This window comes from Peromyscus maniculatus, chromosome 3, assembly GCF_049852395.1.
Source record: "Peromyscus maniculatus bairdii isolate BWxNUB_F1_BW_parent chromosome 3, HU_Pman_BW_mat_3.1, whole genome shotgun sequence".
NCBI classification, from domain to species: Eukaryota; Metazoa; Chordata; class Mammalia; order Rodentia; family Cricetidae; genus Peromyscus; species Peromyscus maniculatus.
In genome coordinates, this window is record NC_134854.1 from 9,817,045 (window position 1) to 9,839,725 (window position 22,681).

General features: G+C 43.3%; 1 protein-coding gene across 1 annotated transcript in view; it reads right to left on the minus strand.

Moving 5' to 3' along the window:
* Positions 1–19,896: 19,896 nt before the first annotated feature.
* The window catches only part of Capza2 (capping actin protein of muscle Z-line subunit alpha 2), a 50,192-nt gene continuing 47,407 nt past the window's right edge, over positions 19,897–22,681 (minus strand). Inside the window, exons 9-10 of the mRNA XM_076566179.1 lie at positions 21,459–21,521; positions 19,897–21,259 (exon numbers count right to left, since the gene is read on the minus strand). Of these exons, the coding sequence (XP_076422294.1) occupies positions 21,119–21,259; positions 21,459–21,521 (204 nt within the window). The 3' untranslated portion in view covers positions 19,897–21,118. The remainder of the gene's footprint in view (positions 21,260–21,458; positions 21,522–22,681) is intronic.

A 22,681-nucleotide genomic window follows, 5' to 3' on the forward strand; every position in this document is an offset into this window, starting at 1 on the left:
GAGCTGAGGGAGATGAGAAGGGGCAGAGACCCCCGGGGACAAGAGAGGTAGAAGAGAAGGAGACAGGAGGTGGACAAGGCCCGCCTTCTGTAAGGGAACTCAGGGAATGTGCACAGGGGTTGTTCTTAGCGGCTGCAGCTGAGGTCTACCCTGTCAGGACCCTAAGGACTGGCCAGGACAGATGCCTGAATGCTGACACTGACTATGCGTCGTAATTGAAGCTGTTACTTCCCGTCAGTTTTTTTCTCCCCCCTCAAAATTATCATCATAACATCAGTTTACAGTACAGTTTTGTCACTTGTAACAAGTCTACATAGAGAAACAAGACAGCCTGAATTAACTTGTCAAGTATAGCTTGGACAAACTAGAGTAGATAATGTTCTACTGTCTAGATTTCATATAAATGTCAGTTTATAGTCATTGCTTAATACACCTTTACTTCAGAAGAAAAAGAGACGTGTTTTGCAACTTGAGATCTTTCCTTAACCTCCAAGTGCTGGAGTTAGAGATATGTGCCACCTGGCTGTCAAGCATGTGCTGTGTGATTGTTCGCTGGCCCATGTTCCTTTCTTAGATCGCTTCATGGGACTAGCCCAAGTATGGTATACTAAGCCGAACCGAAATGAGTATATTGAGTTGGAGGGCAGGAAAGGATAAAGTAGTGACTTGATTTCTTGACCTCACCACAAGAATATCTTCTGTACTTCACAAATAGAAGCCCGGTGTGGTTTTCAGGTAAGGACCCAATGCATTTTCACAACAGGAGAGACACTGTAGCTTGAGAGGACAAGAGAGATGGTTCAGTAATTATAGAGATTGCTAGACAAACCTGAGAACCTGTTTCGAGTCCCAGCAACCACATAAATGACTAGGCCCTGTAGGGAGTGGCTCACAGCTATAAGCTCAGCCCTGGGTGGCAATGGGGGTCAGAAGCAGGTGGTCTTTGAGCTCAGGACTGGGCTATCCTGCCGCTCCAGTGTCGGGTTCAGTGAAAGACCCTGTAAAAATAGTGATAATAAGGGGGAGAATGATCCAGGAGACACCAAACATCAGACACCCCCACACACCACACACACAATTCAGTTTGAGGGAGAAGCATGAAAGAGAAACGTTAACTAGTTTCACATCACTGAGAGCATCCTAACAGAAGTGGAACCAACCACCCAGCCTCATCTGTTCCATTAGAAGCCCCAAATGGCCTGTGTTACCTTGTCAAGGGGGATTCTTGAAGAAGGTGGGAGGCTGTATGACCAACTCTTTCTGTTTTCCTGGAATTTTCCCCGTTGTAAAACTGAAAGTCTCACGTCTGGGAAACTCCAGTCATAGTTGGGCTAAATGATCTCTGTGTTTTCTTTCTTTCAAGTCTTAAGCAAAGTCTGGAGGCCTGAGGAAGTCTGTTTTCTTTACCTCCTGGTGGGTTTTCTTTCCTCAGCTGCCTTGGGACTTTATTTCTTTCTCTTGTCTCCTTTCGTTTGTTTGAGACAGGGTCTATCCCTGTCTGGTCTGGAACTCACAGAGATCTGCCTACCCACTGGGATTAAAGGCATGCACCATTATGCTCAGTTCTTGTCTGTTTTCCAAATCTGTTCTCAGCTATTTATGCAAACATAATTTATGTCAGCTTGAAGTTATTTGTTCAAGTGCTATTTGATACCAAGTATCAAAGCCATAAAATAAAACAATGCATCTGACATGTTTCCAGATATAACCATAGCTTAGGGCTCAAGGGACATGTACCAAACTTTAATAAGGTGACAAATTTAATTCTATCCTACAGGTTAGGTTAGAACAAAAATTTGTGGATATATTATATGTCTTCAATTAAAAAGTCACAAGAGAATGTGTCTGTAAAGAGCAAAAAGCCAAAAAAAGTATGCTTTGCTCTTTCAATATTAATTTACTGCTTATTCATTTCTGTATTGCTTTATTAATTTCCTCTAGAGAGGAAATACAAACATGTGCAACTTAATGACAAGACTTGTTTTGAGAAATGTGCTTTGCTGAGCAATTTCATTATTGTGCCAACATCATGGAGCCACTAAAATGGCTACGGGCACTAAGAGGTATGGCCTTCCGGGATCCTCATTGGACTTATGACCTAAGGTGAGCTAAAGCATCACCATGTGGCACCAGGCACAGGTTTAATAGGACAGGGATGCTGGAAACGTGAGACCTTCCTGAACTCCATAACAAACCCCCACAACCACAGCTGTATAGTGAGGCACAGTTTTGTCTTCTTTGTTTGTTTTAAGTATGGGAAAGAAACTCAGAACCTTAAACAAATTGTGTCTCACAGAACTTGAGATTGCCATTTTAATCTTGTCCATAAAATCCTTCAATTCCAAAAGTTTACAGAGGGACAACACAGAAGTAAATCCAGAATAAAGTAGGTATGTTGTGGTTTTAATTGTGATTAAGAGGAGTACTATGGCATTAAGTAAATAGGCAAAATTGGTGTCCAAACGTTGGACAGCAAGAGAGGGGAAGAAACAGTCTTCCCCAGGAAAAGACCATACCAATTAATTATCCAATACCAATGGTCAGCCCTGAACACATGCCTATAAATAACGTTAAATGGACTGAGCATGTTTTATTTATATATTTAGGATTACACACACACACACACACACACACACACACACGCACACATACACACCAAACAAAAAGAGGCCATGAATTTGAAAGAGGGCAGGTAGGTATATGGGATAGTTTGGTGGAAGAAAGGGAAGGGGAGAATGATGTAACTATTATATAATCTTGAAAAATTACATATATATATATTATATAAAAATTTGGCTAGCAAGAAAAGCAATTTAAAGTGCCTTCCAAAGTATGCATATTATTTCATTTATGTTCCAAAGTTAATATGTTCCAAAGTACCAAACACACTAAGTGCACGGTAAAAATAAATACATAGATATTTAAAACATGAACATAGTCATGGCCCTACTGCAGCCACGGTCAGTGGTGATGTCCACGCCTCCTATTATCATCGAAGACCATGTGGATGCCTGGGGTCTAGGCTGTCACCTGGGGCCATGCTGGTGTCCAAGGGCCACACTGCCACTGCAGCCACGCTGAACTGAGTGGCCTGCACTGCCACCCGGGGCCATGGTGACATCCAGGCCAGAGCTGCAGCTGAGGACCATGTCTGGATCCTCAGCAGGGGTCTGTGTTGAAGTCCAAGGAAGGCCTGTGTTGCCACCAAAGGCCACAGAGAAGCCCACCGTCTGGGCCACAACCTGTGGCCTTGCCGATGTCCGAGGGCTGTGCCACCACCAGAGCCAACCTTATCTGAGTGGCCTGTGCTACCACCTGAAGCCATGGTGTCATCCAGGCCTGAGCTGCTGCTGAGGGCAGTGTCTGTGGCCCGTGTTACCACAGGGGGCTACAGGAACTTTGCGTGATGAAATCAGAGCTGGCTGCCCTTCACTGGCCCTGAGAAAGCCGGCCCTGCCCTTTGCTGGACACTGCAGCAAGAGAGATGGCTCCACCCCTCACCACGGGTGTGGGAGAACTGGCCCTGAGATCACGGGCATTGAAGAGCTGGCTCCACTCCTCGCCTGAAGGGAGAGGAGTAGCCCCAGTGGCTGAAACTGACCAGCTCAGCTGCCACCCAGACCCGTATCCACGGCCATGGATTGGCCGATCCTAACATTTACTCCATCTATGTCCTGCTGGAGCCTGTGAAGAGACTGGTCCTGTGGAACAATACCCAAAGGTTCTCCGTGACCCAGGGGGACAGCAGGATATCCAAGAAGAGTTTCGGTGAGGGTCCAGTGATGATGGTGTACCAGAAACCAGAGGCCTTGAACCAGACCAGTGACTCATTGCAATGAATATTTGCAAGTAAGGCTGACTGGACAAAAGGGTCTACTGTGTGACATGCCATGTCTTCCAGTGCCACTAAGACGAATGAAGAGGTAGGTGATGGAGAGGCGGGAGAGGCGGGAAAGATGCAGGACGAAGAGGGTTTTTTTTTTTTTTGGTTTGGTTTTTGTTTATTTGTTTTGATTTGATTTTTTTTTTTCATTTTCTTTTGGGGGAACACTGCAAGGGTGAGGGACAGGTATGGGGGACTGGAAGATGAGCAGAATTGGGGTGCATGATGTGAAATTCCCGAAGAATCAATAAAGAAATTAGGTTAAAAATAAACATAAAACATGAACACAAGCATCAAGTTTAGCACTGTACCCCACTCTAAGGATTAATGATATGGAGAACTTATGTATTAGCTTAGTTCATTATTGCCAAGTTCTTGTACAGCAATAGCAGTGTTGCTGTTTGAGGCAGCTAATTCTAAAGCAAGTTTGGATAGGTACCATGCATATGTCTATGGATTGTTCAGAAAATCCCAACATTTACAGAATGAGATCGTCCGACCCTGCAGAACGGAATGGATTGCCAGCATGCCACATCTTCCTGTGGAGCTTGAACCTTACCCAAGTCTTCGTCTTTTCACTGGCTGATGGTCCACGGAAATCCCCTCTGAGGCGCTCCACTTCACGGCATCATGCTCTGACGGTGAAAGTGCATCCTGTCTGTGTGACCACAGTCTCTTTCTTGGGAACTCTAGTTATCGTCTTCCTCTCCTCAGTCCCTCAGCTGGTCTCCAGCTCAAGGCTTCTGCTAGTCTTTACTTCCGTCTCTCCAACACACCCAGGCCTGGAAATTCTCTCAAAAGGGCTCAATTCATTTAGTTCTCAGCCTTCACTGCCGCTGGTCTTCATGTTTAGTGTCTTGAACATCGTTGTTTAATATGCATTTTGATGTTCTAGGTGTAAGGGTAAATGAAGTACCAATCCATCAAAATATCCCCCAAATAACAATAATACAGCCGACAAAAATACAGTACATGGCTGGCCAGGTGGCTTAGCGGCTGAAGGCACCAGGCCATCATGCATGACAACCTGAGCTCAGAACCCACATGTAGAACTCACTTCCACAAATTGTCCTCTGACATTCTTACACTCACTGTGACACATGTGCACACACATGTGCACATGCATACATATACACATAAACACACACACACATACAACCAAACCCATATTTAAAAAGAGAGTGCAAAGTTTTTGGGTTTTTTTTTTTTTTTCCGAGGCAGGGTTTCTCTGTGTAGCCTTTCCTGGAACCCTGGCTGACCTTGAACTCACAGAGATCCAACTGCCTCTGCCTCCCGAGTGCTGGGATTAAAGGTGTGCACCAACACCACCCGGCGAGTGCAAAGTATTTTAAAGTGAGAAATTAGTATTTAGAAAGCTTACAAAAGGCAGGAGGGGGGTTGTATTAGTTACTTTCCTACTGTTGTGACCATGACAACTTACAGAAGGAAGGTTCCAGAGGGCTGAGAGCCCATCATCATCACGGCGGAGAGCATGGCAGCAGGCAGGCATGGTACTGGAGCATCACCTGAGAGTCCACATTTCCATCCACAAGAAGCAGAGCTGACTGTGGTGTGAGCCTTGAAACCTCAAAGCCCACCCCCAATGACATACTTCCTCCTGCAAGATTGGACCTTCTAATCCTCCCCAAATAGCCAGCAACAAAAATCAAGTATTCAAATGCACAAGACTTATGGGGGACATTGCAACCAAACCACCACAGGTGTGCTGGCTATTGTCTCTTAACTTGACGCAGGCTAGAGTCACCTGGGAAGAGGAAACCTCAACTGAAGAATTGACTCTATCAGATTGGCCTATGTGTGTCTCTGTGGGGCTTTTTTGTTTTCCCTTTTAATTAAAATTTTATTGTAAAGAATTTACTTGTAAATAAGCCAGGAAGTAGTGGCGCACACCTTTAATCCCAGCACTCGGGAGGCAGAGGCAGGTGGATCTCTGTGAGTTCAAGGCCAGTCTTGTCTACAAAGTGAGTTCCAGGACAGCCAAGGCTACACAGAGAAACTCTGTCTTAAAAAAAAAAAAAAAAAAAAAAAAAACTTGCAAATAAAAAACTTTACCTAGAAGGATTAGCCAGACTCCAAGTTTATAAATCTTGATGAACATGTGTGTGGTTAGGATAGCCATCCTGAAGGAGTGGAACTTCACACTGGGTTTTACACTGTCACTATCAATTATATTTTTATATATTTATACAAAATAAATACAAAACCAAAAACAATAACAGAATTAAAACTAGAAAAACAATTAGCTTTATATACTCTTTCATGATTGGTGTCCATTATCTTGATTATGATTTTCCTTACTGATGTATCATTTTCCTTATTGATGATTGTGGCGGGGAGCCCACTGTGGGTGGTGCCACCCCTAGACAGGTGGTCCTGGGTTGCATCAAAAGCAAGCTGAGACAACCATAGAAAACAACCAGTAAGCAGACATCCTCCAGGATCTCCGTTTCGGTTCCAGCATCCAGGTTCCTGTCTTGAGTTCCTACCCTGGCTTTTCTCCATGGTGGACTGTAACCTGTAAGCCAAATAAACTGTTTCCTCCCCAAGTTGCTCTTGGTCAGTGTTTAATCAAAGCAACAGAAAGCAAACCAAGGCAAGAGGTTAGCCTTTGGGTCAGGCCGTAAGGCACAGGTGGAATTTGGACTTGAAGAAAGCGAAAGGGTAAGGTGAGAGGTCAGTAAGCCCAAGGGAAATAATGAAGAAAGTGGGCCTGAACCAGGAACTCTTTCACATTACATACAGCAGTAGGATTCACACCTTTAGTAGTAGTGTGCCTGCTGTGACCAAATGGTTGACAAAACAGCCCCAGGAAAGGCTGGTTTGGGCTCATGGCTTGACACTTCACCATGGCGGAGGAGGCATGAGCACGGGCAGCTCTTGGCAGTGGTGGCAGAATCTAAGGCAGCTTGGTAATGCCCAGAAGGAAGCATCAGAAAACTGCAAAGCTCAACTCCAGCCTCAGGGTGACCCACTTCCTCCAGCTGGACCTCACCTTGTAAAGGTTCCAGAGCCTTCCAAAACAGTACCTCCAGGTAGGGATCTGCTGAACAAACACATGATCTTGTGGGAGATATCAGAAATATTATTCTTTTCTGCATGAAATGATCTATTTTTGTATTTTGCTATAATTTGAATTTGATTTGATTGTGTCCAAGGGTCCATTATAGAAAATATTGAACCCAGTGAGGCCCTACTGAGAGGCGTTATGGACCCTTTAAGAGGCAAGACTAGTAGGAGCTGTTTTTAAAAGTAATTCTTGGAAGAACCTACCTCAACTCCTTTTTAAAAGATATTTATTTTATTTTTATTGGTGTGTGTGTGTGTGTGTGTGTGTGTGTGTGTGTGTGTGTGTGTGTGCATGTACTCATGGTATCCAGAAGAGGGTGTGGACACCTTGTATCTGGAATTATGAGCTACTCAGTGTGGGTGCTGGAAACCAAACCCCAGTCCTCTGCAAGGGCAGTAAGCCTCCTTAACCACTGAGCCATCTATCCACTCCCTGACTTAGTTCTTCAGACAACAAGTTATTGCAGGAGACAAAACACTTGCCCTTCTCCATTCTCAGGTTCCTGTCTTTCCATGTGGTCACTCTCAAGGGCATCCCCACATCAAGCCATGTGCCATGAGACCCTGCTAGGGACAGACTTCTGTCCTCTACAGTTGTGAGCAAAATACATTTATTTATAAGCCCCCTAGACTCAAGTATTTTGCTATAGCAAAAAAAAAAAAAAAAAAAAAAAAAAAAAAAAAAAAAAAAGCTGAGACACATTTTCCACAACAGTCATTTATAGTTTACTTTTGCTACATGACGTGCTTATACTGCTTTCTGTTCCAGATTGTTCATTTATTCTTCAAGAAGGATTTGTTGAGTGTAGTTCAGGAGTCTAGATGCATGAGCTACATTGAACACTTGGGCAACAGGAGGATGGAAGAGACAAAACCAACAGTAACTGTGGTATAGACAGATCCTTCCTACGCATCCTCATCATGCTCAACAAAAACCTCTACCTTTATTTTGAACAAGATCATGATTTAACTTTCTGAGTGACTTTGCATATCATCCTGTTTCCTTTCTTTGTTTTTTAGATTTATTACTTTATGGGTATGAGTATTTTGCTTGCATGGATGTGTGTCCACTGTGTGCATGCCTGGCGCCCAAGGAAGCCAGAAAAGGGCATCAGATCCCCTAGAACTTGAGGTACAGATAGTTGTGAGCTGCCATGTGGGTGCTGAGAGTCGAACCCTGGTCCTCTGCAAGAGTAACAAGTGCTCTTAACCACTGAGCCATCTCTCCAGCCCAAACCTGTTTCTGTGGGATGTTAATGTATGTCCTGTGGGAGGCCTTCTTGGGTTCCTTGTGGCGTTACCCAGCAGGTTTGCATAGAGGATGATTAGGACCATGGGCCTGAGTGCAGGTGTATGAGATGGTCTGCACTTGGCTGTACTGGGGGATGGTCTGTATGTCAAGTTGCTCTGATTGGTCAATAAATAAAACCTGATTGGTCGTGGCTAGGCAGGAAGTATAGGCGGGACTAACAGAGGAGAAATAAAAGAACAGGAAGGCAGAAGGAGACACTGCCAGCCACCCGCCAGGACAAGCAGCATGTGAAGATGCTGGTAAGCCACGAGCCACGTGGCAAGGTATAGATTTGTAGAAATGCGTTACTTTAAGATATAAGAACAGTTAACAAGAAGCCTGCCACGGCCATACAGTTTGTAAGCAATATAAGTCTCTGTGTTTACTTGGTTGGGTCTGAGCGGCTGTGGGACTGGCGGGTGACAGAGATTTGTCCTAACTGTGGGCAAGGCCGGAAAACTCTAGCTACAGTCATGGGGTGCCCTGAATGGTGGAAAGGGTTGCTTTTTAATTTAAGTTTATTAATTTTTGAGAATCTCATGTATGAGTACTGCCTTTACATCATTCCCACCACTCTCCTCCACGTCCTCATTTGTTCCCTAATCCCCTCTCAAAGTATTGTTCTCGTTAATTATTATCATTAAATATATATTCATACATATACATACCTATATGCATACATACATACATACATACATACATACATATACACAACCTGCAGAGTCGATCTGGTGTTGCTTGTATGGATATGTGTTTAGGGCTGACCATTCGTGATCAGATCATCTATCAGGGGGTTGTCACAGTGTGAGACAGATTCTCATTCCCTCACTAAGTGCCTGGACCTCTTCAACCAGGGGTGGGGCCTTGTGAGATTGCCCCATCCATGTTGGGATGGGGACTGGTGTTGTCATTGTGCTGGTCTTATTTAGCTGTCTATATTGTTAAGATTTCATGGATACAGCATCGCTGTCATGTCTAGAGGACCCTATCTCAAAGCAGGTCCTCTGGATCTGACAGTTTTCCTGCCCCTTCTTCCCTCAGTCTCACAGTCATAGGGGCAGGACTGAAGATGTATCTGCTGGGGTGGGGCCCCCTCGTCCATTGGGGTGCCCTCCCCAAGCCAGTTGTTCTCAGCACACTGACAGGCTTTCTAGTTGGTTTTCTTAAACACTCCTCACTTCCCGACTCTTGTTTTGTTTGTTTTGAGCGTCTCTTGCCCAGGCTAGCCTCCAACTTTCTATGTAGCCAGCAATGAACGAGCGCACTGATCTCCAACTTCAACTCCCCGAGAGCACTGGGATACAGGTGTGCGCCGCCATGTTCTGTTTTGTGCTTTGTTGGGAACTGCGCCCAGGGCTTGGTGGATGCTCGTCAAGCACTTTGTCAGCGGAGCCACCTCCTCGGCCCTTCCTGACACGGTGGGTCTTGTTGACGTGTACAGTGCATCTTCCTCTTCCCTGGTTAACAAAGACCCTTGCTGTGCAAATGGCACCTGCCTTCCCGCCCATCTGGAGCCCAAAGGTACTTGGAAAAGGCTTGTCAAGTGCGTAAATCACGGTGAAAATCTCTCAGGTGGAGATGTGCTAAATCTCCCACAAACTGTTCGAAAATGACTGAGGTTAGGAACGTTGACATACGAAACCCATAAAACCTAAACTTGTGAAAAGGTGAGTGAGTAGGTGTTGTAAAACAAAGGTAAGGGAAGGAAGAAGGAAAGAAGGTAACAAACACATATGAATTCATTTTTCTGACAAGAGGGATCCTAAATTCCCAAATGCAAATTAACTTCAAAGCAGGTAAGAACATTTTTATTTATTTATTTATTTATTTATTTATTTATTTATTTATTTTTTGGTTTTTTCGAGACAGGGTTTCTCTGTGTAGCTTTGCGCCTTTCCTGGGACTCACTTGGTAGCCCAGGCTGGCCTCGAACTCACAGAGATCCACCTGCCTCTGCCTCCCGAGTGCTGGGATTAAAGGCGTGCGCCACCACCGCCCAGCCCAGGTAAGAACATTTTTACAAACTTTCTGCAAATATTTGTAGAGGTATTACTAGATATTTCCACATCCTAAGGACCGTCTCTTCAGGTGCTGTCGGGGGAAAAATGCCTGCCCAGCATCCTTTTGCTGAACAACAGCCAAGTTACAACAGGCTCAGGTATTCTGGGTGTGGGATACCTACAGGACATCCTGACAGGGTGTCTTCAGAACTATAGCACATCTGATCCGCCTGGAATGAGGACAGTGACACCTGCTGGCATCTTTCAAGAACTGCACCAGATTCATTTCCGTCTCATCATCCCACCCAAACATATGCTTATAGTCACAAACTGCTTTCCCTTTTACACAGAACTTTGAAACATTTAGTGAAGCCATTAATGGCCTCTCTAGAAGCAGAATCTGCACAACATAAAATGAACAGGTAAAAGGCAGAAGAGAAAAAATGTGATACCCCTAACGGGCTCAGTGAATATTCTGTAGAATACCATCTTGGTTACTGTCCTGTTGCTGTGAAGAGCCGTCATGAGCAAGACAAGCGTTGTAAAAGAGAGCATTTCATTGAGGTTTGCTTACAGTTTTAGGGGGTTAGTCCATGACCATTGTGGCTGGAAGCAGATAGACATGGTACTGGAGCAGGAGCTTAGATCCTTATATCCTGATCCACAGGTAACAGGCAGAAAGGGAGAGAGGGAAGGAGGGAGGGAGGGAGGGAGAGAGAGAGGGAGGGAGGGAGGAAGAGAGAGAGGGAGGGAGGGAGGGAGGGAGGGAGACCCTGGGCCTGGTGTGGGCTTTTGAAACCTAAAGGCCTACCTCCAGTGACACACCTCCTCCTACAAAGCCACACCTCAAACATATGAGCTGATGAGGGTCATTCTCATTCAAACCACCACAAACACTTAGGACATTTTGTAAAAGATGTTCGATGTGGCCAGCCAGATGGCTCAGCTGGTGAAGGTGCTTGTCACCAAGAGTGATGCCCAGAGTCTGGTCCCCCAAACCCACATGGTGAGAGGCGAGAACAGGCTCCAGCAGGTTTTCCTCTGACCACACTCGTGCAGTCTCTCTCTCTGGTAAAATAATTTTTAAATAATATTTGTTTTTGAGATTATAAGATGATGATGTCATTTCTCCCTTCCCTTTCCTCCCTCTAAGCCCTCCCATACGCTTCTCCTTGCTCTCTATTTCAAATCAATGCCCTCTGTTTTCATTGTTATCACATGCATCTATGTATATACATATATATTCTGCAATATAACTTGTCCAGTCCATGTAATATTATATGTTTGTATGTTTTCAGTCCTGACCGCTTGGCTTTGGGTACCCAAAGCAGCGTGCTCTTCCCTGGGGAAGACTGTTTCTCGCGCTCTCAGCATTCCTGGCTGCCCTTAGTTCCTCGTGTAGGGCTGCGGCCTCCTGGTCTTTCCCGTCCAGGGTAGCGTGTCTATTGCTGTCATCCTCATGTTTAGGCAGTCATGCTGGTGAGACCTGCTGGTTGTGACTTCTGACTTTACTCGAAGACACTTTTAAAAAAGAAATAGTAAATGTCTTGAAAGAAGACACAATCTCCCCCCCCCCCCTTTTTTTAAAATATTTTTGAAAGCTGTTCCCTGAATAAAGCTTATTAGTTTTAAGATGCCCGTCCTTTGATTGAGCTAGATCTTAAATTCCATCTGGTCAGCTTTTTCTTTTTAATTATCAGAGGAGTTAGGGTGAGGAGGAGAGTGGTGAGATTCTAACTTTAAGATTAGTTTAAGACCTGTGAGATAAGAAAGGAAAGAAGGTGACTGAAAACAGGAACTTAAGCCCTGCCTGTTACAAATCCAAGTAGCTGGGCCCAGCTGGTGGGGACTTCAGAGAGCAAAAGACGAGGCTCAAATGCCATCTGTGCCCGAACCTTATGTGACAGGATAGCATTTCAGTTTCAGGCAGCTTATGGGACAAGACCAGGATATCACAAGGGAGAGCCAAGGATCTGACGTGGGGTGACCCCCAAAGCCGCCCTATGGTACTCACATCTTCTCCTTAGCCTTAACTGTCATATAGCCACCCAAATGGAATGTGTCTCTGTTCTGCAAAGTCAGGCAGATTTCACAGGAGTGGTGACCAGTTTGTGCCACAGGATACCCATCTGTGGTGCACACTTCCTGCCACACATCGATGGTCTCTTTACCCTCCTCCCCCCATCCCCAAGACCCAGACTCTCCCTCCAGTCTGCTCAAAGTCCAAGATGACTGGTGAATCCACATGTCTCTTCACGGGGAAAATAAGAAGTATTCATAGTAATGTAGAAAGGAAAAGATGTCGCCCCAACACTATGCAGAGCGAAGGTGGAGGGACAGAACCACAATTCACAATGAAACAAAATGGAAAGGACTTGACATCTGTGAGGGTTTGAATAAGAACAGCCCCCATAGGCTCATGTATTGAAATGCTTCCACCGGGGAGTGGCACTATTTGAAAGGATTAGAAGGTTAGGAGGTGTGGCCTTCTTGGAGGAAGTGTCATGGGGGTAGGTTTTGAGGTTTCAAAAGCCCATGTCAGGCCCAGTCTCTCTGTCTCTGCCTCCAGATCTGGATGTAGCTTTCAGCCACTGCTCCAGTGACCTATGTGCCGCTGTGCTCCCTGCCACAATGATAGTGGACAAACCTCTGAAACTGTGAGCAAGCTCCCAATGAAGCGCTTTCTTTGATAATAGTTGCCTTGGTCACGGCCTGTTGTTTTGCATTCAATACAGTGGCTGCACCTTAAGCAACTGCTGTCCCAACCCACAATTGCAACTCCACAGCTACCAACAGCACTTCAGTTGCTGGGGTCGAAGCCAGGCCGGGCGGTGGTGGCGCACGCCTTTAATCCCAGCACTCGGGAGGCAGAGGCAGGCAGATCTTTGTGAGTTCGAGGCCAGCCTTTTACAGAGTGAGATCCAGGAAAGGCGCAAGGCTACACAGAGAAACCCTGTCTCGAAAAACAAAAACAAAAACAAAAAAAAAAAAAAAAGGAATTCTGTTCCCTCAGGCCCCCACTCTTATCATGGCTGCTAAAGGAAACTTTATTTCAATTTCTATCCTTCTATACAATTTGGGATTCAACGGTTGAGATGAAATCCTGGTAGCTCAGAGAGGCTGAATAGCAAAAAGCTAACCTCTCCTTGCTCAAGTATCCCCAAAAAAAGGGCCATCCTTCTGTTCAGGCCCCACTTAAGAACCCAAGCTGCACATGGTTCCTCCCTAGGAAAGAGAAGATCCTGCTAACACCACACACCTGGATCGATGGAAATGGAAATAAATGAACTTGTGTCAGAACATTGGCCTAGAGGTCATTTGTTACACAGCAATAGAAAACGGGGACAATGGGCTCGGGTCTGAGCCAATGCTTACTGCATTTCCCTTCAATATTACGTGTTATTGGTGGTATCACTTTGGATATGAAGCCTGTAGGTTACAAGTGAGGGAATGAGCAGTCTAACAGCCTGGTTCAGTAGCTTTGGGGACACGTTTGGATCAGTATTTGGTATACGATGATCCTTGAAAGATTTGATTTTATAAATTAAAGTAAGTTTAGATGTTTCTTTGAACATTTCAGGAGAGTGATCTAGCAATGACTTTCTATCTGCACAGGGATTAAAGGGTGCCACTCTGCCCATTTGTCTAGGGGCAGAGGTGACACACAGCAGATGTACTATACCCAAGTGCTGACAGACACAGCTTGTAGCTGGTGCCATCCTTTCTTGTCTACAGGATCGAACTTCTGGTAGCAAGTTCTTTACAGAATGAAAAGCAGAAATAATCTAAAAACAAGCCTAAATAGCAATGACATAAACAAGAAGTGTTTATTTCTCAATTAAGTCCAATTAGTCCAAGACATGTAAGGTTCTCCTTGTAAGAGATTTAGGTGTCAAAGAAACTTCAGTTTTCAGCCATAGAATCTTATTTGGTTTTAGGGAAAGTAGCCATCTGTTAATTACATTGCAAATGTTTTCTTCTGTGGTTGATTTGACTTGGTTAAGCCATGTAAGAAACCATGATTTTTATGAAACTAAAGTTCATTTATTATATGGATTCCTAGTTTTACCTAAAATTCTTAAATGACTTTGATTTGAAACAAGCTATAGACATAAATTCTGAATCTTTGACCCAACTTTGACTTGGTGTATGGTATAAAGTACGGGTCCAATTAACTTCTTCCCTCTACCTGATTATCCGATTGCCTCAGCATCTTTTCTAGAGTAATTTGGTTTTGCTCTGTTGATTGGAGAGGCTGCCTTTAGAATCAGGACTGGGCACTAAGTTTTATCATATGCAAGAGGCATTTATGGAGGGTCATGCTTTTCCTGTCTAAAATGCTAATGCAGTATAGTACTTAGCTAAATTTCCTTACAAGAATACTCATTGCTTTCCAGTCACAATGTAGTATCCTTTGGTTATGGACACATTAGAAGTATTTTGTTTTTAATTTATTGGAAGATTTCATCAATCCTTTCCCCCCCTTTTGTGCTGTGACTCTCAAGTTTATACCAGGCTATGTTGGTGCCCGAGTGTCACGCTGCCACTGGGGCCATAGAGATCAGCGTGGATTGTGCAGCTACCCGGGGCCATGGACACATCCATGCCCGAGCTTTGGCTGGGGACCATTGTGTCCGTGGCCCTGCCACAGCTAGAGTCTGTGTTAAAGTCCGTTGTTCCTGTTGCCGTGTGTGTGTGTGTGTGTGTGTGTGTGTGTGTGTGTGTGTGTGTGGTGTGTGTGGCGGGGGGGGGGAGGGGAGAGGACACGCACAGTACTGGACAGGGTCTGAATCATCACATGGGGCCAGTTTGGAAAGCCCTGGGGCCACGCTGCTGCTGGGCCCATCCGGATCTGAGAGGCCTGCACTGCCACCTGGGGCCATGGTGACATCCAGCCTCAAGCTGCTGCCATGTCTGGGTCGCCGTCCTGCAGCAGCTGACGTTTGTGTGGATATCCACTGCCTGTTACCACAGGGGTCCATGAGAATGCTGGAGTACAAGGACCACATTGAGCTGGCCTCACTCTCCTCACCAACCCCCACACAGGAGAGCTGATCCTGAACTTCCCAAGAAGGAATTATGGACCCTGATGACTGCCCACCTTCCCGCACAGGAAAGCCGGCAGGCCCCTAATGGGAGAGCTGCGCCCCATACTTGGGAGGTCTCACCCCACCCCTCACCACAGGCCTGGGAGAGCGGACTTGGCTCTTTACCTGAGTGGAGTGGTCCCAGCCTCCTGATGCAAACAGCTCAGCTGCTACCCCGGAACACATGCAGCTTGGAGTTGGCACACCCCAACACCTAACTCCATCTATGGCCTGCTGGAGCGCGAAGGGACTGATCCTGTGGAACCATAGTGCAGCATCTCCATCACTCCAGACAACAGCAGGGGATGGGGGAGGAATGTCGGTGGGGGTCCAGTACTGATGGTGTACCAAAGCCAGAGGTCTTGAATCTGACTAGCAACTCATTACACACTGTACATTTGCAAGTGAAGCAGGTTAGACAAAATGGTCTACTGCGGGATACACAGCAGCTCCCAATGCCAGTAAGGTGAAGGGAGAGGCAATGGAGAGGCGGGAAAGGCAGAGGAACCAAGTGTTTTTCTTTTCTTGTTTATCTTTTAAAAAATATTTTTTAGCTTTCCTCCTGGGGGTGGCGGGCACTACAGGAGGAAGGGGCAGATGCGAAGGGCCTTGGAGATGAGTGGGACTGGGGTGCATGATGTGAAATCCCCCCCAAAAGAGAACTGTTTCACTGCTTCCCAAGAACTCATCGTTGTGAGACATCAACTGTCTGAGCATTAGTCTAGTAACTGAAGTGCTCTAACCGCACGTGGCCTCACAGGCGAGTGCACTACACAGGAGGGGAAGATTTGTACCCGAAGTGTGCTTCCAATTCCCATGGAGGAAAATTCCGTCACACGACCAAACAATCCAAGTTGACATTAAACCAACTACCTCATTTTTGTCACGTTATACACAAACTAAGGATCAAAGTGTCTTAATGCCTTATTAGCCATGTTCTAGTTCATAGTGACACTACCCTTTCTGGTGTTTATTTCATATTACGGTGCTTTTAGGACATTCCCATACTAGACACCTGTTGCCTGTACTTTAATGTTTCACTGAGATCCCAGAGGATTCCCTACCAGTTACATTAATGCGCCCACACACTCTGAGCCCAACTAGTTTACAAATAATCCTTTCCAGAGAAACCTCTCTGGCCCGAGTTCCTTCAAAGGCTACCTTTGATGAAGCTTGAGTTGTATACGCATGCTGACCAGAGGTTGCTATTGGGCATTTTCTATCTCTTACTGAATCTGGAAGTTGTCTATTCAGCTTATCTGGCTGGCTAGCTTAGCCAATGGTGGTCCTGTCTCTGCCTCTCAAGGGTTAGGATTGTAGGAGGCTCCATGCCTGCCTAGATTTTTTATGTGGGTCCTTATACTTGTGCATTGATCACTTAACTTTTATTCATCTTCCTAACCGTTCAGATTTTTTGGAATCTCTTACTGAACATGGAGCTCATTGATACAGCAGCTGGTTAGAAAGCTCCATGGGTCTTCCTGTTTCGTCGATAAGATCTGGGCTCATCTTTACTATTTACTATTACAGGCTAGTGTCCATCTTTTTTTAAAAAAAAATGAGATTGCTAAGGATCTCAATTCAAGTCCTTAAACTTGTGTAGAATTCATTTTTAGCAAGGGAGCCACTTCCCAGCTCCAAACCCTTAATCATTATTTGTGGCCCATCTTTCTAAATGGGCTCCAAGTGTATCAAGATACTGATCCTCTCAGGCCCTCTGAATAGGTGAGACAGTTGATTGGCTTGATCTGTTTGGGAGGCATCTAGGCAGTGGTACCAGGTCCTGTGCTCATTGCATGAGTTGGCTGTTTGAAATCTGGGACTTATGCAGGGACACTTGACTCAATCTGGGAGGAGGGGACTGGACGTGCCTGGACTGAGTCTACCAGGTTGATCCCAGTCCTCGGGGGAGAGGGGGGCAGGAAGGGAGAGAACAAGGGAATCTGTGGCTATTGTGTAGAACTGAATAGTATTGTAAAATAAAAAATAAAAAATATATATATATATAAAAGATACTGATCCTCTTAACTGGCCATGGACAAGCAGAACTATCATGCCCTGCAATGTCAGCATCCTTGAATATGCTGTAATGTGCTGGAGCCACAAAACACTTGGGATCCATGACCTTAACAATGTTTCCTGTTTGTCTAACTCCGTAATACCTCTACATAGTTAGATTCATCTCGAATAACTTGACATTCGCCCTTCTCTCTCTCCATTTTCATCCTCTGACATTAATTTCCTTAAGTCTAACTGGTCATTTTAATTGGTAAATTAAACTTTCATCCTTTAATAGGCAGCACTCAATTCTGGCTAGTCGCGCAAAGCTTTTGCATAATGCTTAAAAGACTAAATTTTGAGGTACCTATCCATCTTGAAAGGGTCTGCCTTTAAAAAACTGAAAAAGCCAGTCACGATGGGGTGCACTCCTTTTAAGTCTAGCACTTGAGAGGCAAAGGAAGCAGAGACAGGTAGACCCCTGAGTTTGAGATCAGCCTGGTCAACAGAGTTCCACGAACCAAAGCTAGACAGAGAAACCCTGTCTCAAAAACAATACCACCAAAAACCAAAACTTTCTATTTTAAGCCTCCAAATCTATAGCTTTCATGATTATAAACTATTCCATGGTTCTATCTTTAAGTAAACCTCAGAGATGTGAGAAGACATGCTTAAAGAAATACAAGCCGTCCCTGGGATATTTACACATGAACTTATGATAAAGCTAGCTGCTGTGTATTCTTGGCTAAATGTGTCGATAACACCCAATGGTTGGCAAGGCCACAAAATCAGTATGTAAGACCTTTTGAAAGTTTCAAAACTTTTTCTTCAAAACTTGCACTGTGGTTATCAAAAACTATTTTAAACACAAAATGATTAGATTCTATGTTATCTATAGGTGTTCCTGATTAACTTTACCAAGAATTTTACTTTTGAAGAATATAAGCCAGAACTTTTTAAAGCTCTTGTTTCTACATTCGTTTCCAAAATCTAAAAGAAAATCCTCATGAATGTCTGCTATCACATACGGATCTCATGTCTAAAGATGTGGCAGAAACACCCACTGCAAGCCAGGAAGAATCTGTACAATCTGTGAAAATGGTATCCACAGCCGTCCTTCCACCCCAAGTCCATGACTGGTTATGTCCCCCACTGTGCTTCCCCAGTTACCCACTGCCTGTGCAGTACTTGTTAGTCACGAATGCTTATGTATCTCAGTTTGTATTATCCTGTAGTAGCCACAACTTATATACTGATAGCTAATTCCTTCTAGTCCAATAGTTTCTCAGCCTTCCAAATGCTGTGACCCTTTTAGTACAGTTCCTCATGTTGTGGTGACCCCAAACCATAAAATTATTTTCATTGCTACTTCATAACTATAATTCTGCTGTTATTAATCATAATGTAAATAATTTTGGAGACAGAGGTTTGCCTAAAGAGTTCTGACCTACAGGTTGAGAACCACACTTACTCTACCACTCCTTACTCTAAACAGCTGTGACTCATTGATGGTACCATCTTCCTTATATTTTTCTCTCTCTAGTCATTATTTCCTTGCTTACCTAGCTTAAATTCCAGATCATCACCACAACCTTTTCCTTTTCACTGGTCAATCATGTAATCTTGGCAAAGCAAGGACTTTGCTTAAACTCAGCCTATGTACTTTCTGCCTACACCAAATACTGCTTCACATTGATACCTATCATCCCAAGGAGCATTTCAACTATTTCTCATTCTTTCAATGTACAGCATTTCTTTATTTTCTATTTTCTTTAACTGCTACCCATTTCCTATAAAATCTAAAACCAAACTCCTCTGGCTAGCCTCCTGCTTCTAAACACCTCAAGCTCAAAATATCTTTTTTCACAACCACACTCTCAGCAAATTTCACTAACTTTACGTCCTACTCTACTATTTTTAATGCTACCACCCATGGCCAAGGCAGCATTTTCTTCCACCTGGACCACTGTGGTAGCCTCTCAAGTTCACTGTCACTGATTCCCCCATTTTCTTCAACCTGCACCTGACCAGCCACTACAGTTCCTATTACAACTCTCCCTGAGCTTTAGGTATTCCATGCTTTCAATCTTCTTTCATATCAACAAAATATTCAGACTCTAAAACTGTACAATTACTATTTTGTCATGTCTGAATTTTTTTGGAGGAATTTCATGTTTTACATGCCAACTTAAAAAGTTGCATATATTTTCAAAAATATATTCTAGACTCTATAACAAAAACACAAAATAACTGGCTGCCATGGATATAAACCCATGCTAGCCCAAGTCACACAACTTAGCACATTTAAAAATCAGAACAGAGAATTAATGTTACCAGTTCATTTTCTTTAGAAATTCTGATGCCCCAATTTAAAAACTAAAGAGAAAATTAGCCAAAACTGTCACAATGTCATATATTTGCAATGCTTTCAAAGCCCAACAGTGATTTTAAAAAGAAATTAAACATGCTCTCATTGAATTTTTAAAAATCTATACAATTCAAGCTAATGAAATATTTTATTATACATAGTAAAAGTGTTGTTGTTTAAAAAAAAAAAAAAAAAAAAAAAACATTTCCAGGCCCAGATGTCTGTAGGAGTATATGAGGAATGGATTCCACTCGAGTATAAGCAGCAAAACTACTGAATGAAACCAAAAATCCACCAACTCCTTATAGTAAATGCTAACATTCACCGAGGCTTGAATTCCTGTGGCGTCAGTAGATATATTTTTAAAGTATTATAAACATGCTTATGATGCATAGGAAGATGGAGAACAAAAGATGCAGTTGCATACCATGTGGATTCCCAAATTTTCTAATTTACAACTTGTTAAGAAGGACAATATACAAAGAAAGTATTTTAAAATAGTGTATGATTCATTCACTGGTAAGTGACCTTTTTACTCAAATAAATACCAAATTTTGCCATTTTAAAGTCACAATGAAATTCAGTTTTCAATCCAAGAGGAGGGAGAATCAACTGAAACATGGTCATGAGTTCAGGATTATATATATATTACAATCTGCCTTATAATACACTTGTGGCTTTGTGATAAAAATAACTCAGGGACATATGGAATTCAAGCTAATTTGCATAACTGTCACAAGAAAAAAAGCATTAAATGCATTTCTGAAATAAGTATTTTCATTTAATTTCAGAATCTCAAAACAGCAACAGACCTCGGCCTTGTTTTAAAAAAGTTTAGTTAGACACTAAGCTAGCTAAATAACCTTACCGCGAAGGTTTCAACATAACTGTATAGAAAAGGCTTTCCCTCCAATCTCAATCTTACAGAAGTGGCAGGGTGAAAGGAAAAGGTAGACAATTTCTTTAGCAGCATATATGGCTAAGTCCATCAACCACCTTAACTAGAGTGTCTTTACTGACCCCACTAAAAATAACTGGGCTAACATCAAAAGCTGCCCCTTTCATAAGCCCAAGACCATTTCAGGGTCCAGGTAAATAAAATACTTTTGAAATATTTCAAAACCCTTTAAACATAACCCAGAGGAATCACCTCTTCACTGTAAGGAAGGAGGAACAGAGTAAAAGACTCACGCTAAACTCATTGCCAACTCTCTGAACAAAAGCAATAAAAACAATGGCGGATTAGCTAAGCTCTGTGCTCTAACCAAACTAGTCAATTACAGTGATTTAAGTGGCAACAGCCCATCTGACTGGGCAGCCTGACAGTTCAGAATACTTTCGCAATAATTGTTTTTTTTTTTTTAACGAAAAGACACTAAAACAATCTGGTCATGCAATTTTCATTTATGCATTCTGCATCTCTTTGCCAATCTTGTAGCTAAGGATCTTGTTCCAGTCGATCTTAGTACGTGTAACTGGCAACTGTCGACGTAAGGCTTTGAAGGTAGTGTCTGACATCGTCTGATAGTTCTCACTGATGGCAGTCTACAAAAAACAATAGTTAGATATTTAAAGCAAACCAAAGAAACAACTACGTACAACACAGGGCATTTTCAGAATAATCTTAGGCAGCCCGTTTCACTGCTTAACAGTGAAATAAAAATCCCAACACGGACTTACAAGCTGTTTCAAAGCAGCTACTAAATTTCAGAACCAGCCCTCAGTGGACTTTTGATAATCATACCTGGTATTCATTTTCTGCAGCTTCTACAATCTTTATAAATTCTTTTGCTGTTTGCACCTCATTCTGAAACAAAAGCAAAAGTAAGTAAAAATTGAACCACTGTATTTTTTAATTGACTTTTTTCCTCCAGTGATGGGATTGAACAAAGGAATTTGTGAATGTTAGGCAAGCATACTACCATCAACCCATTATTTTTTTTCATTCAATTATATATATAAATTTTAAATGCCGAATGTCATTTATTGAAGGAGGGAGGTCTTAAATACAGGCTTACAGCACAATGAGAGAACCCCGGAGGGCAGAAGTTCGCTACTGATGTTTTACAATCTTGCATCTAAGCTGTTAACGCCCATTATTCAGCATACACAGACAAGGAACTTCCCTTAAGCATTCAGGAGGGTGGAACCTGGCAGGGAATTAGCATAGGGAGGATATCAAGGTCAAGATTGGCAAACAAGGCAACAGTTACCCCAAAATGGGGGCCAGGGACTTACAGGTCACCCTTTTATTAAATAATGAGCTTCTAACTTGCAACCCATTATTTTTAAAGCCATGTTTAAGTCAATAAATAGTGCAGATGAAGATTATAACAAGCACAGAAGACAATAGTGGGGCTGGAGAGATGGCTCAGAGCTTAAAAGCTCTTGTTGCAGCCAGGCAGGGTGGTACACGCCTTTAATCCCAGCACGTGGGAGGCAGAGGAGGAGGGGAATGGATCTCTATAAATTCGAGGTCAGCCTGGTCTACACAGTGAGTTCCAGGACAGCCAGACTACATAGTGAGACCCTGTCTCAAAAATAAAAATAAAAAAGAGTTCTTGTTACACAATCAGGAGGACCAGAGTTCTGAACACAGGAACTAAGTCACAAGCTGGCTGTCCTACAAACACCCTTTTAATTCCAGCTCTGAAGGAGGCAACATCCTCTTCTTGTATCCACACCCACATATACCTTCATGCAGATATAGGCAGTCAGAGAAACAAAGACATATACACATGCACATTTAAAAAAGAAGAAAATTATAAAATTAATTATATTCTATGTCCAAGGAGAACCAGGTGAAAATATACTTAAAGTTCACAGAACAAGCCTAGCTAGTCTCAGTATTTAATTTAGTAAGTGATGTTTTAATAATATACAGAAGAAAAATTCAATTATAACATGTTAGATATAGATTCCTAGTTAATCAATATTTGCCTAAATATTTACTGTGCAATATTTACC